At 44.9% G+C, this 17,664-nt stretch overlaps 1 protein-coding gene and 1 non-coding gene across 2 annotated transcripts in view; both read left to right on the top strand.

The window, feature by feature from the left end:
* Nucleotides 1-17,664, top strand: part of LOC126484462 (RNA 3'-terminal phosphate cyclase) — an 88,503-nt gene that overhangs the window by 37,892 nt on the left and 32,947 nt on the right. Inside the window, exons 4-5 of the mRNA XM_050107988.1 lie at nt 2,013-2,136; nt 17,422-17,480. Coding sequence (XP_049963945.1) covers nt 2,013-2,136; nt 17,422-17,480 — 183 coding nt within the window. The remainder of the gene's footprint in view (nt 1-2,012; nt 2,137-17,421; nt 17,481-17,664) is intronic.
* On the top strand, nt 17,519-17,645 carry LOC126485643 (small nucleolar RNA SNORA79). Its single transcript, XR_007588059.1, has one exon. It is a non-coding gene; the product is annotated as a small nucleolar RNA SNORA79 (small nucleolar RNA).

The raw sequence follows: 17,664 nt of genomic DNA, 5'->3' as shown, positions 1-17,664 counted from the left end.
CCTCACTGCATGCGCCCACACACACACACACACACACACACACACACACACACACACACACACAACATTTAAGTGGTTGTTCTTTCCACACTCCACTGAGAAGAAGATATAGTAGTAGTAGGTGATGCAGTGGGAAATACCCTCTGCCACACACTTTCAGTGGTTTGCAGAGTTTGTATGTAGATCTTGACTCTGTTCAATGTGTGTTAATTTTAATCTATTTTACATATTTTCATACTAGGCCTGAAATGCAGCCATATTAATTTAACATGTAAGCATTGATAATATATTCATTATTGTTACACACTAGGTATGTAATCGAAGATTGGTGGTGTTTTATGATTCTGTCCAATGTGTGAACATATGTTGCTGCTGTTTGTTGTACGAACAATAAAATAAATTTCTGTACAGTCTTTGTTGTTGAACTATCTGCACAATAGTTGTACTGAAATTAATTGAGCTGTGGTAGGCCCATTTCACACTTCGTTGGCAACTGTCTCTATTCCACTGTGTGCATGGCATGGTGGTTCACATTTATCCAGATGCTGTTGTACATGGCATGGCCCATTAACTTCCTTCTTCTTCTTTCCCAATGTCTTGGCACAATCCCAAAGAAATGAAAAATAAACAGATGCTATCATGGGTTTTAGTTTATCTTTGCTTAAAAAGGGGAAACAGAATACAGTTCATTCACTGAATTAATTTAAAAATGAATGCTGGCATTTCATACTCAATTTCAAGAGCTCTACAGTGATCCTGAGTAGTTCTGCCATTATGATTGAGTATATCAACATTCATTGAACTACGTGTGAGACAGAAGGATTCGTTACAGTGCATGAATGTGCTCTTAAAGAAATATATTCAACTCATACAAATGTTGACTGTTGCCATCACATAAATGAAATAAAATAAAAATATTATTTCAGCGTATGGCAAGGTCTTAATAATTTGTACTCAGCACATCATAATTAATTGGGTAACCAACTACTGCAGGAACAGAGGCATAAAAAAATATTATTCAGAAGTTTCAAAAGCAGTTGATTTTCTTTTCATTTAATACTGAGCAACAAATGAAGAATTTCTCAAATATCTTTGAACTTGGGCCCTGATTTTTCTGTAGATATAAAAGCCTCTGTCATTTTGCATAACTTTGGGCATGGCAGAGGTGGCTTTGAAACCAAAGATATATTATCAGTAATTGGGCTTCAGGCACAGGCAATAAGATAGGTACAGGGTGAAATTTTAGCAAATAATGAGAGGAACATAATGTTGGATTACTTTTCAACTTCAGCTGGTTCTGTAAACTGGCAGTTTTCTAAAGTATAGTTTTTGGGAAGATTGTTATTGTTCCATTCAGTGTAAATATGTTTTTGAAAATGGTACAATAAAACCTCGTCAAGTGATTGGACAACTTACTGTACTCACATTACTGTATTCATGTTATGATCCACGCAATTTCTTATAAAACCTATCCTTATAATTTTCTAGGCTTTTGTCCTATAAAACTGGCCATTTTTCTATTACAGAAATTAATTGCTTGATGTCCATTTTTGAATGTAGGCCTACGAGAAGTTATGAAAAGAAAAAGAACGCCAAATAACCTTAGAACAGATTAACTGATCTGCACCTTGTTGTGGCCTCAGTCCTCCATGCTGTGGCAGAAAGATGTGAAGGCATCAATGTTCCCTAAGCAACTACCCCACAGGTCACAATGCTAGTGAAATGGCAGGTTTTCATTGCAGTGGGATTGCTCGGCAGTTCCACGAGTGCTGTTTGCTGTTTGGATGGCAACGGCTCATGCCATGTAGATATGAAAGGCTGTGTAGGGCTCTCCATACCATGGCCGTGTGCACGGTACTGTGTAGAGGGCTGCTGGACAAGTGTGAAATGCGTCTCGGAGTGTTTTTAAATTTATGCCTAGGTCTGGAAGCTGAATTATCAGATTTAATTTAAGTGTATTGCATTTCATAGTCAGAGCTAAAGGACATTGGTACAGATGAATGCCATTGCAGGAGTGTTGGTCTGCTGATTCAGGTGGCATTGCCGTGTGCTCTGTTCTCATCAACTACTACCATTCTTCAGTTGAGAGGAGGGACCAACGCTGAGATGGCGCCTCAGTTTGACTATACCACTGAGGTAAGTTGACATTACTACAGAACTTATTCTGGAGACATTAAAGTGAATACATTTTCCACATGTGATACAAAATAAATCAGTAGAAAAATCTGCTCACCAAGCAGCAGCAGGAGAAAATACTCACAGAAGCTACAGAAGTGTGCAAGCTTTCGGAGTCAGTGGCTCCTCCTGACAGAAAGGTTGAAGGGGAAGGAAGAGTGATGAAATAAAGGGACTGGCGCAGTCAAGTAAATAAGGAAGCTTGCAGAAAAGACACCCAGAACCAGATGGGATGAGAAGGAAAAACTGATAATTGGGACTGTACCAGATGAGATTTGAAAGCCTGAGAGCTTAAAGATGGAAGGCAGGGTAATGAGGTAGGAAATTATTGATAAAGCATTGTGCAAGTGTTAATAAGAGCAGAAAGCAAAGTGCATTATACATAGTAGACAGGTGGGATGGGAGGTGAGGATTGACAGGTCAGCAAAGAAGACCTACTGAAAATAAATACTGAGAATGTTAGATCAGGTGGGTGAAGAGATCCAAGGACATTTCGTAACACCAGTTCCCACCTATTTAGTTCTGAGAAACTGGTGTCAGAATAATCCAGATGGCACATGGGATGAAACAGGCAGCAGTATCATGACTGTCATGTTGTAGAGCATGCACTGCGATAGGATATTGTGTGTTGCCAGTATAAACCTTCTACGACCATTCATCCTATATCATAACTTGGTGGTAGTAATACTGATGTAGAAGGCTGACACATAGTTACATAACAGGTGGTACATGGCGTGTGTCATTCCACATGTAGCTCTCCCTTTGATAATGTTTTGCCAGTTACAGTTCTAGTTTAGGTTGTGGTAGAAGTGTGCATAGGGCAAGTCTTACAGGGGGGGGGGGGGGGGGGGGCTGCCAGAGGGGTAGAAACCACAGGGAAATGAGTGGAGGAGGAGCATAGGGTCTGACCAGGATATGGCAGATGTGTGGTGAGCAAAATGCTCGACAGAACGGATCTTGTTTCAGGACATGATCTTAAGAAGTCATAGCCTTATTGTAGTAGCTGATTAATACATTCCAGACCAGGATAATACTGAGAGACTAGTGGTGTACTCCTAAGTTGTTTTTTTTTTTGGAGGGATCATGGGTATGGTGGGCTGGAAAATTTGCTTTTGAAGTAGGCTGGTGGGGTAATTATATCCTATGATAGCTGAGGTGGGAATGGCAGTGTATTGTTGCAAAGAGTCTGCATCAGAGAAAATATGTTTGCCTGGCTGTATGTGAGGGAATGTTTGATATTGAAGAGATGGCAGCTATCAAAATGTGAATGCTGTTGTTTCATAGCAGGTTTCATGTGAACAGAATTGTGCAGCTGAGCCTCGGTGAAGATGGGGTCAAAATTAAGGAAAGTGGCATGGGATTTGGATACAACCATGTGAAATTTAATCAGGAGTATGTATTTAGAGATTCCAAAATTTTAATAGGTCATCCTCGTGTGAGGCTGACCTGTTAAAATTGTCATTCAGCATTTTCTTCCATTGTAGTCCTCTCCAGTTTTGATCATCTTTCACCAGGTCTCTCCATCTGTTCATGATTTTCCAGTCTGTCTTCTTCCAGATTCTGTCCACTTCATCATGATAATCTTCCTTTTACAATTCTTTTAATGTGGCTAAATCAGTTCAGCCAATTTCCATCCATAGTTTTCTTTTAGGGGATTGGTCTGAAGCATGTTTAGTATTGTTTAATTTTGTATCTTGTCCCTTCTTGTCTTACCCAGGAATCCCATTTAGAAAGTGCATCTCAGTTGCTTGTATTCCACTGAGATATTTCGGTTTCCAGGTCCAACAATTTGATCCATGATCAAAATTGGTAGATAATATGCATAAAATGAACAAAAGGCAACCACTTCTCCATAAAGGAATAGTGTGTGGCACACAGAAACACATAACAGGATATATATGCCCCAGGAAATCCAGAAGAAAGAGAGAGATTTTTTCATCCAGGAAAAACCTGGGAATTTTTTTTAGAATTCCAGGAATTTTCCGTCGTTTGTTTTCAGATAAATTTTTGTAATTTTGACTGGTAAGAACTGATGTTCTAACAAAGAATTTTACTCTAGACCACTACTTAGCATAATACTGTGGTAATAAGACATAGATGAGTGAATAACACTAAAATAAAACTTTAGTTGCAAAGAAAATGGACCATTTACAACAACAAAACAATGCACACACAAGCATCTGCCGACAGCAAAATGTGTAAAAGGCTGTAGGACGAACACTATGAAATACCTCTTAACAACAAATGGCTTTGATGCGTGTGACAACCAACTGTTTACATTTCTAATGATTCACAGAAAAACAATTGGGGAGGGGGGGGGGGGTTGAGAAGTGGTATTTCCAAAGTAAATTTCCTCTTGTGAAAGATAAATTATGTTATGTGGGAAAACATTCAATGAATTTCTTAAATTGCAGAGCACTTGACTCTCTTTCAAAACTTAACACTTTGAGGACCAGCAACTTAGAAAAATGTTGGGCCCCGAAGACCAGCCATTTGTGCCATTATTTAAAATTCTTAGGGCACATTTGTGTTTGATGTTTCTTAAAGGGTAACACACACTAAAGAAGACCAAGCTTTAATGTTCATTTTTCACATCTATTTTGGTTTTTGCATAAATTACAAATCACACAATAATGATAGCGGAAAGTATAATTATCCTTAAAAACTGTGAGATGAGTTCTTGAGCAATTTCACACAAAATTGGCTATTCTGTGGAAAAATCGAAGTGCTGAACGGAACATTTATTCAACAGTTTAGGGAAAGATATATACCTACTTACTGTAAAGAAGACATGTTAAGTTCCAGGCAGGCATAATTGACACTCTTACACAAACCTTTTAGCCATAGCATTCATCAGCAAAACACACACACACACACACACACACACACACACACACACACACACCAACTCCAGCAGCATGGGCCAGAGTTTATGGAGGTGGCGGTCATGGGTGCGTGAGGCGTGCCTGCTTCTGTGTATGTATGGTGGGTTTATCTTTTATTGATGAAGGCTGTAGCCAAAGTGTAAGTGTCTTTTAATGTGCCTGTCTGCAACTTAAACATGTCCTCTTTACAGTAAGTAGAGTTCTACCTTTTCCTACATTTTTAATATTCCATTGCTTGGATCATTTATTCAGTCAGATAACCCACGAAGTGTTTGATGCACAGCAGTGAAATTTGTAATCATGCTTGATACAAATATTCATCTGTTGCAGTGATTTTTCACAAGTCCTATGCTCTGAATATCTATTGTCATTGGTTGGCGAGATCATGTGACATCAGCAATGATTGGCCAGGAAAAGTGCGTCACAATCTTGATTCCAGTGCTTCAGAAGCTGCCGTGCTGTATTTGGTGGAATTCATGTTTATATTTTCAATAACACAGGAAATATGCAGTGTACATGTTAACATGCATCAAAGATTTTTACAAAACGTGGGTTTTTCCCTTTAGTGTGGGAGGTGGTCATTTCTTAGCTCTGGGAAGTTCGATGCCAGGGTATAAAACTTTTACCATTCAAAGAATTGTTAAGTTTTACAGCTCTGAGGGAAAGTATGTTGTCACTTAAAATAGAAAGTTTGTACTTCCACCGATAGTATAATGTATTTACAGCCAGGAAAAAGTGTTTTCCCCTGGAATTTTTTTTCCCTGTTATCTGTGTATACACCCTGTAATAGAAAACAGCTTTTGAGTCCTTACTCTTTTTCTAGTAAGATTACACATTTACATACACAACCGCACAGACATCCAAATGTAGATGCCTGTGCTAGCAGTGAGGCTGATTACTGAATATCGATTATTGAAAGCAGTTGCCAGTAGATGGAGGTGGAGAGGGAGTAGCATCGTACTGTGAGGCACATGTTTCACCAGAAGACACAAGACACAGCAGCTGCACAACAAGATGAAAGGAGTTCAGAGAATAGAGCATAGGGGTAGAGAGAGGCAGAGGATGGAGAGGAAGGTGCTGATGAAAAGGGATCAGGTAGGAGAAAAAGGGGGAGGGTAATGGAAAAAAAGGGGGAGGGGGGAGGGAGAGGGAGAGGGAGAGAGGGGGGGAGAGAGAGAGAGAGAGAGAGAGAGAGAGAGAGAGAGAGAGAGAGTGTGTTAGCTTATATGAATAAGGGGAGGCAGACGAGAGTTGTGGAAAAACCAGTACACGGTTTGGATGGGAAGAGGGGTGTAGACAGAAGGGAAAAGGTGAGGCAGTGAGAAAGAAGTTAGTGGAGGTTTAGGCCAGGGGGATTGCAAGAGCACAGGTTATACTGGAGCAAAAATTCCTACCTGCGTAGTTTAGAGAAACTTAAGCTGGAATGGAGTATCCAAAGGGTGTATTAAAGCTGTTGTTTAAGTCGTCGTTGTTGTGTGCAGCATGTTCAACAACTGGATGTCAAGTTTGTGCTCCGCCGCAATTTGGCAATTTTCGGTAGTTCTTGTCTCATTACCATTAGTTCCTTTTGTTGGTCATAGTGAATGCGACATCCTAAACACCATACCCCATGCTACCTTTTGCACCGTCATCCTGATACCGAACCTACCATCTCTTCCGTAATCCTCCTAGCCAACAACTTCCTGACCCACAATTATTTCACTTTTCAAGGCCAAGTTTATTAGGTTGGTAGCAGAGATGCACATACTGCCACCCGTTAATTTTTACGATTTTGGCTTAGAGCATGCGATACCCATACACCCAAATCTTAAACATTCCGCATTGCAAGCAGATGTTGCACAGTGGTGGAATGATTACAGTTCATCACATTTTCCAGTTCTTGAGTACACTGACAAGGCTCATTGTGGATTAATGCGTTTAAATGATATTCACATCCTGAAGGTATTCCTAAATGTGGAGAGTAACTAATGTTAAAACAATCCTCCATAAAATGAGAAAACCATTTTCCTGCTGTGCTCTATCCAAAAACACTATGAGCTTATGCACCAACATAATATAAACAAATATGTGGTCCTCTGCCATGAGTACTCACATGGCACCATCTTACTTATTTATGGGCCATCAGGAGGCTTCGTCGCTATACTGTTGTAGCCTAAGACAATTGTCTGGTTCAGATTCATTAATGACATTTTCATAATCTGATCTCGTGGCAGGGCCAACATTTACTCCTTTCTCCAATCCTTAACACTTACTCCAAGATCTGCTTCGCCTGCTCCTTCTCAGCCCAAAGAGATGCCTTCATAGATGATGGTCTCCACCTCTCAGATGGTTCCATAAATATGCCCATTCATATCAAGTGCACCAACAGTACCTTCACTTCAACAGCTGTCAAAGTCTGTTCCATAAACCCTTGCTACCTGTTAATGCCACATATGCAGGGGACAACAGGATATTCACTACTGTCCAACTACACTATTGAATGCAAATTGCTGGAAACAGTATCTACCACAAAAGTTCTACAAGTAACTAACCAGAACGACCTTCAGTGGAACGATCACATAAAACCAATTGTCCCCCTGCGGGTACGGGGGTTAGAATAGGCCCGCGGTATTCCTGCCTGTCGTAAGAGGCGACTAAAAGGAGTCTCAAACGTTTCGGCCTTATGTGATGGTCCCCTCTCGGGTTTGACCTCCATCTATCCAAATTATTCCGAAGAGCGAGCCAATTGGGGAAGGGCACCTTACATGGTGCACTGTATCCTTCGTGCAATTAGATCTATTGCCGTCTTTCTCGTCGTTGCGATGGTGTCCCGCTCGTTTTCGATCTCATGGGCGATTACCACGCTGCACTCTGCAGTGTTTCTTTTAACTGTGACGACGACCTTGGCCATTTTTGCACCTAAGATCCAGCACGGTAGCCAGTCCGTTGTGGTGGGGTCGCCATGTACCCTCTTGGTTGTAGCCCCCTGACAACACAGGGATCGCTCTACTGATGCCTGCGCCGTTCACTCCCCACGTATGCCAAGGAGTAGATGCCCATCTCCCTGGGGCATCGGGACTCCCGGCAATGGCCATCCTGCCAGGTGGCCTTTGCTGTGGCTGGGTGGCGCCCGTGGGGAGGGCCCTTGGTCGGAGTAGGTGGCATCAGGGCGGATGACCCGCAATGAAGCGTGGTACATCATCTCTTGCTGGCGGCCAGCCGTCAGCAGTCTCTAAGCGTTCCAAGGCTCAATTCAAGGCTAATGTGTATGACCCCAAATCGTTCCCCTCCCTGGCCACACCATGGGAGGAACGAAGGGTTATGAATGAGAGCGAAAGATACTCGCCCCGGTATCTCGTCTGTACCAGAGCTGACGGGGAATCTTTTATGTCCGTGAAGCCTCAGTTCTTTGTAGAGCATTTAGAGGACAAGTTTGGGGAGGTGGAGGGCTTGTCTAAAATGCGCTCTGGGTCAGTACTGATACAAACGGCATCCTCCGCCCAGTCCCGCAGGTTACTTGCTTGTGACAAGTTGGGGGATGTTAACGTTTCTATTACGCCACATAAGAGTTTAAATATGGTCCAGGGTGTTATTTTCCATAGGGATCTCCTTTTGCAGTCTGATGACGAGCTGCGCGCCAACTTAGAACGTAGAGGTGTTCATTTCGTCCGGCGCGTTCATCGGGGTCCGAGGGACAATCAGGTTGCTACCGGTGCCTTCATCTTGGCCTTCGAGGGTGATACGTTACCGGAAAAGGTCAAGGTGATGGTCTACCGATGTGACGTCAAGCCCTATATCCCTCCCCCAATGCGGTGCTTCAAGTGCTGGAAGTTCGGCCATATGTCTTCCCGCTGCACTTCCAGCCTCACATGTCGAGATTGCGGACGCCCATCTCATCCCGATACTCCATGTGCCCCGCCTCCCATCTGCGTCAACTGCGGGGAGCACCATTCACCTTGCTCGCCTGACTGCACAGTCTTTCAGAAAGAGCGCAAAATCATGGAATATAAGACCCTGGACCGGCTGACCTATACTGAGGCCAAACGGAAATATGACAGACTCCATCCTGTGAGAATGACATCTTCGTATGCAGCTGCTACAACAACTGTGCTAGCTCCATCAGTTGTGAGACTTCCAGCCAGCTCGATAAGCAGTACGACTCCTTCTGCCCCCTTGCCCGTTGGGGGCTCTCCCCAACCGGTTGCTCCTGCACCACCTACCTCAGGAGCAACGTCCTCCCACCCGTCGGGGACGTCCGTCCCCGCTTCTCAGCCGGAGAAGCGCCTAACTTCTTCGGCTACTCTCGCCCGTAAGAGTTCCCTTGGGACGCTCCCTTCCCAGGGTTCCCCCAGCGGGAAGGATGACGGCCACCAGTGGCATAAGTCCTCACCAGCAGCCGGGCGTAGGGCTTCACGATCCTCCTCTGTCCCGGAGACTGAATCGGTGAAGCCTTCCCAGCCGGTGAAACCCAAGGTTCAGCGAGAGAAGTCCAAGAGAAAGACCTCTAAGGCTAAAGAACTTGCGGTGGCACCAACCCCACCGCACCTTTCGCGCTCTGCGTCTGAGGATGAAGTCGAGATTCTAGCGTCCGCTGAGGACCTTGATCTCGCTGGTCCCTCAGCCGCCATGGATGCCTCTCGTCCGGGTACTGAATCGGTGGCAGTGAGTGAACAACCGGCGTAAATTGCCTTCCCAGTCCTTTCACGCCTTTCTCAGCCATGGACAATACCATCCTCCAGTGGAACTGCGGCGGTTTTTTCCACCATTTAGCTGAGCTCCGCCAACTTCTCAGCCTTCGCCCTTTCTTCTGCATTGCTCTCCAGGAAACTTGGTTTCCGGCGATGCGAACCCCCGCCCTCCGTGGCTATCGGGGTTATTACAAGAACCGAGCAGCTTGTGGAAGGGTGTCTGGTGGCGTCTGCATTTATGTCCTTCACACTCTGCACAGCGAGTCTGTCCCTCTCCAGACGCCTTTAGAGGCTGTCGCTGTACGCGTGTGGACGCCACAGGCTGTTACCGTCTGCAGTCTTTACATTCCACCGGATGGTGATGTCTCGCAGCATGTCCTGGCTGCACTGGTCGCCCAATTGCCGCCACCTTTCTTGCTATTGGGCGACTTCAACGCTCATAGCCCTCTGTGGGGTGGGTCAGTGGCAACAGGTCGAGGCGCCATCATTGAGCATTTATTGTCGCAGCTCGATCTCTCGCTGTTAAATGATGGTGCCTTCACACACTTCAGTGTGGCGCATGGCACCTACTCCGCCATTGACCTTTCAATCTGTAGCCATAGCCTCTTACCGTCTGTCCAATGGAGTGTGCATGACGACCTGTGTGGTAGTGACCATTTTCCGATCTTTTTGTCACTACCACAGCGCCACTCTTCTGGGCGCCCTAGCAGATGGGCTATGAATAAGGCTGACTGGGACTTGTTCTCCTCCACTGCCGCTTTTGAGCCTCTCTCTACCGATGACATTGATGCGGTGGTTCAATCGGTCACCACCGGCATCGTTACTGCCGCCGAATCTGCCATTCCCCATTCCTGTGGGTCTCCTCGGCGGAAGGCTGTGCCTTGGTGGTCGCCTGAGATCGCTGAAGCGATTAAAGATCGCCGGCGGGCGCTCCAGCGTCACAAGCGACACCCCTCCCTCGACCACCTTATCGCCTTCAAACGGCTGCGTGCGCGGGCCCGCCTCCTTATCCGCCAAGGCAAGAAGGAGTGCTGGGAGCGGTATGTGTCCACCATTGGCCTCCATGTCACTCCCTCGCAGGTCTGGGCCAAGATTCGACGCGTCTACGGCTATCGGCCACCTGCCAGCGTCCCTGCGCTCTCACTGAATGGAGCAGTTTGTACTGACTCCGACGTCATTGCAAATCGCTTAGCAGAGCATTTTGCTATGAGTTCCGCTTCTGCGAATTACCCCCAGGCCTTCCGCTCCATTAAAGAGCGGATGGAACGTCGGAGCCTTTCGTTTCGCACCAACCACCCAGAATCTTACAATGCTCCATTTAGTGAGTGGGAATTTCGCAGTGCCCTCGCTGCTTGCCCTGATACCGCTCCTGGGCCAGATGGCATCCACTGTCAGGTGCTGAAACACCTTTCAGTGGACTGCCAGCGGCGCCTTCTCGATCTTTACAACCGTCTTTGGGTCGAGGGGGAGTTTCCGTCGCAATGGCGGGAAGGCATTGTCATCCCCGTTTTGAAACCTGGAAAGAACCCTCTGGAGGTGGACAGCTACCGTCCCATTAGCCTCACCAACGTTCTTTGCAAGTTGCTTGAACGGATGGTGAGCCGGCGCTTGAATTGGGTACTGGAGACTCAGGGCCTTCTGGCTCCATCTCAGGGTGGGTTCCGTAAAGGCCGCTCCGCCGCCGACAATCTGGTGAGCCTGGAGTCGGCCATCCGTACTGCCTTTTCCCGCCGTCAGCACCTGGTCGCTGTCTTTTTCGACATGCGGAAAGCGTACGATACGACGTGGCGTCATCACATTCTTTCTACGCTTCATGGATGGGGTCTTCGGGGTCCTCTGCCGATTTTTATCCGCAATTTTCTGTCGTGTCGTACCTTCCGCGTGCAAGTCGCGGCCTCGTATAGTTCCTCCCACGTCCAGGAGAACGGTGTGCCACAGGGCTCTGTTTTAAGTGTCTGTCTGTTTTTAATAGCCATTAACGGGCTTGCTGCGGCCGTGGGTAATTCTGTCTCTGCTTCCCTGTATGCTGACGACTTCTGCCTTTATTACAGCTCTACTGGCATTGCAGCTGTTGAACGTCAGCTACAGGGCGCTATCCGTAGGGCGCAGTCTTGGGCTGTAGCCCATGGGTTTCAGTTTTCGGCAGCCAAGACCCGCGTTATGCATTTCTGCCGGCGCCGAACAGTCCATCCTGAGCCGCGGCTTTATCTTGCCGACGAACTCCTTGCTGTGGTGGAGACCCACAGGTTTTTGGGGGTGGTTTTCGATGCCCGGTTGACTTGGCTGCCTCATATCCGGCAGCTTAAACAGACGTGTTGGCGGCATCTAAACGCTCTGAGATGCTTGGGCAACACCCGCTGGGGCGCCGACCGCTCTACACTGTTCCGGCTCTACCAGGCGTTAATCCAGTCCCGTCTGGATTATGGGAGCCTGGCTTATGGCTCAGCATCCCCATCTGCGTTACAGGTGCTGGACCCAATTCTCCACAGCGGGATACGCCTTGCCACTGGTGCTTTCCGCACCAGCCCCGTGGACAGCGTACTAGTGGAGGCAGGTGTACCTCCCCTGCGGTTCCGACGCCAACGTTTGCTGGCCGCTTATGCTGCCCATGTTCTAAGCTCGCCAGGGCATCCAAATTATCGTCTCCTGTTCCCGCGATCGGTCGTCCATCTGCCAGATCGTCGGCCCCGGTCTGGTTGTACAATAGCGGTCCGCATCCAAGAGCTTCTGTCTGGGCTTCAGGTTTTCACTGTTCCACCTACTTTCCGGGCTACTTTGCATACACCCCCATGGTGTGTTCGTCGCCCTTGCCTTCGGCTGGACCTGGCACAGGGCCCGAAGGACTCAGTCCCTCCAGAGGCCTTCCGCCGCCGCTTTTATTCTCTCCTGGCCACGTATCAGGGCTCTGGTATTGTCTACACTGACGGTTCGATGGTTGCTGGTCGTGTCGGGTATGCGCTCACTCTAGGGGCCCATTCCGAACAACGTTCCTTGCAGGATGGCTGCAGCGTTTACACTGCTGAATTGGTCGCCATCCTTCGTGCCCTAGAGTATATCCGCTCCTGCTCAGGTGAGTCCTTCGTTATCTGTAGTGATTCCCTAAGCGGTTTACGAGCTCTCGACCAGTGTTTCCCTCGTTCTCGTCTGGTGATGGCTATCCATGAGTCTCTGCATACTCTTGCCTGTTGCGGCCGCTCTGTGGTCTTTGTGTGGACCCCCGGTCATGTCGGTATCCCGGGTAACGAACATGTTGACCGCCTGGCCAAAGAGGCCACCAGCAAGCCATCTCTGGACCTTGACCTCCCAGAGACTGATTTGCGGGCAGTCTTCCGCCGCAAAATCTTGGCGCTATGGGACGATGAATGGCGCGAACTGACAATGTCCAATAAACTCCGTGCTGTCAAGGAGACGACGGCTGTGTGGCGGTCATCCCTGCGAGCCACTCGCAGGGACTCGGTAGTTCTTTGCCGGCTCCGCATTGGCCACTCCCGGCTGACACATAGTTATTTACTGCGCCGGGAGGACCCTCCTGTATGTCGCTGCGGGGCGGCTTTGACAGTGGCCCACATTCTGTTGGCCTGCCCCCTTTTAGCTGTGGTCAGGCAGACATTTGCGCTGCCTGATACGCTCCCTGCCCTTTTAACAGACGACTCCGCTATGGCTGACTTAGTTTTACGTTTTATTCGGGCAGGGGGATTTTATCATTTAATCTGAGTGTTTCTGTTTTATTTTATTGTTTTGTGTTGATTCTGGCCTTTGGCCTATGATTTTCCACTGGTTTTTTAATGTGTTTCTAAGTGGTTGGCTTTTCCTTATTTATTTCTATGGTCGGCCAACCACCGTCACACTCTGTGTGGTTTTAGTTCGTTTTGTCTTGTCCTTGTCTGTTTCTCTTGTTCTGTATCGTCTGTGATCTCTTCTGTTCCTCGTTTTTATTCTCTGTGGGTGTTCTTTGTCTTTGGAACAAGGGACCGATGACCGTAGCAGTCTGGTCCCTTTAATCCCCCCAAACCAACCAACCAAAACCAATTGTGGGAAAAGCAGATACCAGACTCAGATTCATAGGAAACATCTTCAGAAATGTAACTCATCCACAAAGGAAGTAGCTTATAAAGCATTTGTTTTGCCGATTCTGGAGTATTGTTCTTCTCTCTGTGCCCCTACCAGTTAGAACTGACAGAAGAGAGAGAGAGAAGATCCAACAAAGAGTGACACATTTTTTTTCATGGGATTGTTTAGCTTCTGCGAGAGCATTACAGAGATGCTCAAGAAATTCCATTGGCAGACATTACAAGAGAGGTTTTGTGGAGACATTTATTACTGAAATTTTGAGAGAACACTTTTCAGCAAGAGACAACTATTATTTCCCCCTGCATACATCTCGCATAGTGACCATGAGGAGAAAATCAAGAAATTAGAGCTAATACAGATGTGTACAGTCAATCATTCTTCACACGTGCTATTTGTAAGTGGAAGAGGGTTGGAGGGCTCAGTTAGTTGTACAAAAAGTATACCCCGCCACACACCATTAGGTGGCTTGTGGAGTGTGTTGTAGATCTAGCTGCAGTTTTCGAAATGAACTGATAATCTTACAAGAGCCTTCATTGACAGACAATATTCTATTCAGATCTTCTATAAAGAGAACTCTCATGTCATCTCTTCCTAACCCTGTTAACTAGCCACAAACTGTTATCTCGTACCAAAGAAAAGGCAGGGCCACATGTAAAGCATCCATGTTATGCTGTAATTACTGTGCAGCATTCTATGTGGGCATGACAAGTAACCAATTATTCACTTGCTTGTACGCCAAACTGTGACAAACCACAAACTTGATTATCCAGTTGCCAAACGTGTTGCACAACACAATGCAAATGACTCTCCAACAGCTGCTTCGCTACATAGGTCAGTTGGATACTCCCTTAACAGCACAACATTGCCTGAGCTATGCAGGTTGAAATTCTGTCTTCAGCATATCCTGCACTTTCGCAATTCTGGCGCTTAAAGCTTCACTAACACGTTTCCCATTGCCTCACCGTGCGTTTTTTCTTCTGTCCTTCACCACCCAGATAATGTACTTCTGTCCTTCACCACCCAGATAATGTACTTCTGTCCTTCACCACCCAGATAATGTACTTCTTTTCCTACGACTCCCCCCCTCCCCCTCCCACCCTCCCTGTGCCCCACACGCCCCTCCCCTCCCCTCCCCTCCCCCACACGCCCCTCCCCTCTCCCCGTGTAAACCCAATTGATGCTTTCTAAGGCAGACTCCTCCGTGGCAACCTTCGACAAACCATATTCCCCCTGTTATGATGACCAGGAATGCCTTACAGGTGTTACTCTTAGTGCCCCAGGATCCCAATATGGCAAACTATATTCGTTAAAAACAGTTGTGCACATTGTCACTGCATTCTTTAGGAGAATGAAAAAGCTAGCTGGATTTCATTTACAAGTAATTAAGTTTCACTCCCTCTTCCATTGTGTGAGGCTGCCTCTGACAGATTTCTGGGACCAACGTCTATTCCCCAATTTACAGCCTGACCTTAGCAGATGATGTCATTTTGGACTCTATTGCATCTCCAACACCTTAGGTCATCAGCTTTGCAGATGATTACGGAAATCGTGTGTCTGCATTACTGAATTCTAGTGGGGAAGAATAGTCATGGGCAGTTTGGAATGTCATAAACTTGTGGACTATAAGAAAAAGTTCAAATTCTTTGTTATGACGCAACTGCATCCTACTCAGGTCGTTCTAGTTTCAAGAAACTTGGAGAAAAGTGGAATGTAATGTAAAAGCAAGTTATGAAGATAACATTTACATGATGGTTTCAGCGATGTTGAAAATGACAAAGCATTTAAATTTTTCTGAAACTGCTAAAAGAACAATACCTGAAAAATGATTACTTTGAACTCATTCAAATGTGCATCATGTTTCTGGGGACAATGGTGAATGTGAAATTACTGGCCAGTTATGATTGAAGTGCAGCTACTCTCAGAGATCCAGTGTGGGCTGTAATTATTGTATGGCAGCAAAACTTGGTAGATGCGATAGTGGTGTAATGCGAAACCGATTTACACTAAAAAAAATTTGTTACTATTGTGGCCATAAGGTGCTAATCTGGTACTGTACATCATCTTATCAACATCTCCGGTGCTCATATTGAACAAATTGTGTAAGCAGTGGTTAATAATGCAATCAATGTTGTGCCATTCTCACTTGTTTGACCTTTTCTGCACATGTCCCATTCCTAATCTGTTAAATACAGAAACATTTATATACATCTTTCTCACATTCATAGCACCATATTTGCACCTGAAGGCCAAAATTGGAACTAATTTTTTTCTGGCATACATTAGTTCAGCATTAATGCTTTAGAATATATACCAAGTTTCACTGCCATACAATAATTACAGCCTGCACTGGATCTCTGTGAGTAGCTGCACTTTAATTATAACCACCCAGTACAAGTAAGACCACCTGCAGCTTTGCATCGTGCAAGGTAGATGACCAAAGGAATTTATTCATTGAAAATGTTCCTCTTTCATTCTCATCTATCCATCAGTGTTAGTGAATTGGATTGCCTGAAAAACACTGTTGTAAAAGTGTATGAAAAATAGTAGTTTCAGAGTTCATCATCAGTCAGTGCACCTATGAATGACAAAAAAAAAAAAATTACGAAAAATTAAATGCAATGGTTTTTTAGAGTATTCTAAAGATGTTTTATCAGCACATGTGGTATTTAAATGAAGAGATTTGAGTGTTATCTCTGTCTGATAATGTTGCGAAAACACACATTGTTAGAAATCTACAATGGGAAGCTTTGTGGACGGAAAGGAGGTACTGTTCCACCAGTTGCAGTTACAAAATGTTTGGTAAGTCTAATTTTTGGCTTAATATTATTTTATAAATGTAAGTTAGTTCTTTGGCATAGGCTTTTTGGAATGTATCAACATGTTTACTGGCAGGCTGTGCTTAGAATCTCTATTATTTCAGCCAAGAAAATTGATGAGTTTATTTCAGTCAAGAGTGTGAACGCAATGAAAATTCAAGCATTAATTTAGATTTCTTAAATAAAGTTTGTATTTCTTGGTATTCTGACCCTTGATACCTTAGTGCCAAAGAGTGCTGAAAAATCTTCAGGTGGAGAGAGGAGTGATGTTAATGCAAGATTCCAGTGGGCTATTAACAGATGATGAACAACAAAAATAATTCATTGTGTGATGTCTGCAAGATCACTAGAGGCAATAACCTGATTGTAAAAAGACACTGAAAGGAAAGTTGTGATTAAACTAGTATTGATTTATGCAACATTCACACATTTGTTATGGTCTGTTATATAGTAATACTTAAATTTCTCCCATTTTAATATATTTAAGCATATATGCAAAACATACATAGGTTGATTTCAGTTGTTTATAGCAACACAAAAAAAACACTTTCACTCGTATTTAAATCTTATGTAGATATTGAAGTCCAATGCAGTATGGCTTAATACTAAAAAATTGTAATGAAACTTTGAACATTTTCAAAACATGCCAAAAAGGGGATGGGGTGTACATTCATATCATTTGACATTTTTATGTAACCATCAGATAAGGCCCACCCTACCATTTAGTAACAGATATACTAATGTGGAAAGTTTTTTCCCGATATCAGTTGTCATTAAAGAGGAGTTAAGAATTTTTTATTTTTACAGGTTTTCAGACCACTGTTGGAGAGGTTTGGGGCAACATTCGATTACAAACTTTTAAGAAGGTAATACTTACTAATCTGTAAGAGCGATTGAAACTATTTGGCAATTGTTCCTCATGCAGTGCTTTCAGTAACTGCAAGATTTCAAATTGCCATAGATCAAATATGGATTGCTTCACCCAGAATTGTTTTGTGTAACACTGTTTGGCTTTGCGGATCCATACATTTGTCATGTTCCTTTATAGAT

The sequence above is a fragment of the Schistocerca serialis genome, chromosome 6, assembly GCF_023864345.2.
Source record: "Schistocerca serialis cubense isolate TAMUIC-IGC-003099 chromosome 6, iqSchSeri2.2, whole genome shotgun sequence".
Taxonomy (NCBI): Eukaryota; Metazoa; Arthropoda; class Insecta; order Orthoptera; family Acrididae; genus Schistocerca; species Schistocerca serialis.
Note: the sequence above shows the minus strand (reverse complement) of the source record. Positions and strands in the feature narration are given on the sequence as shown.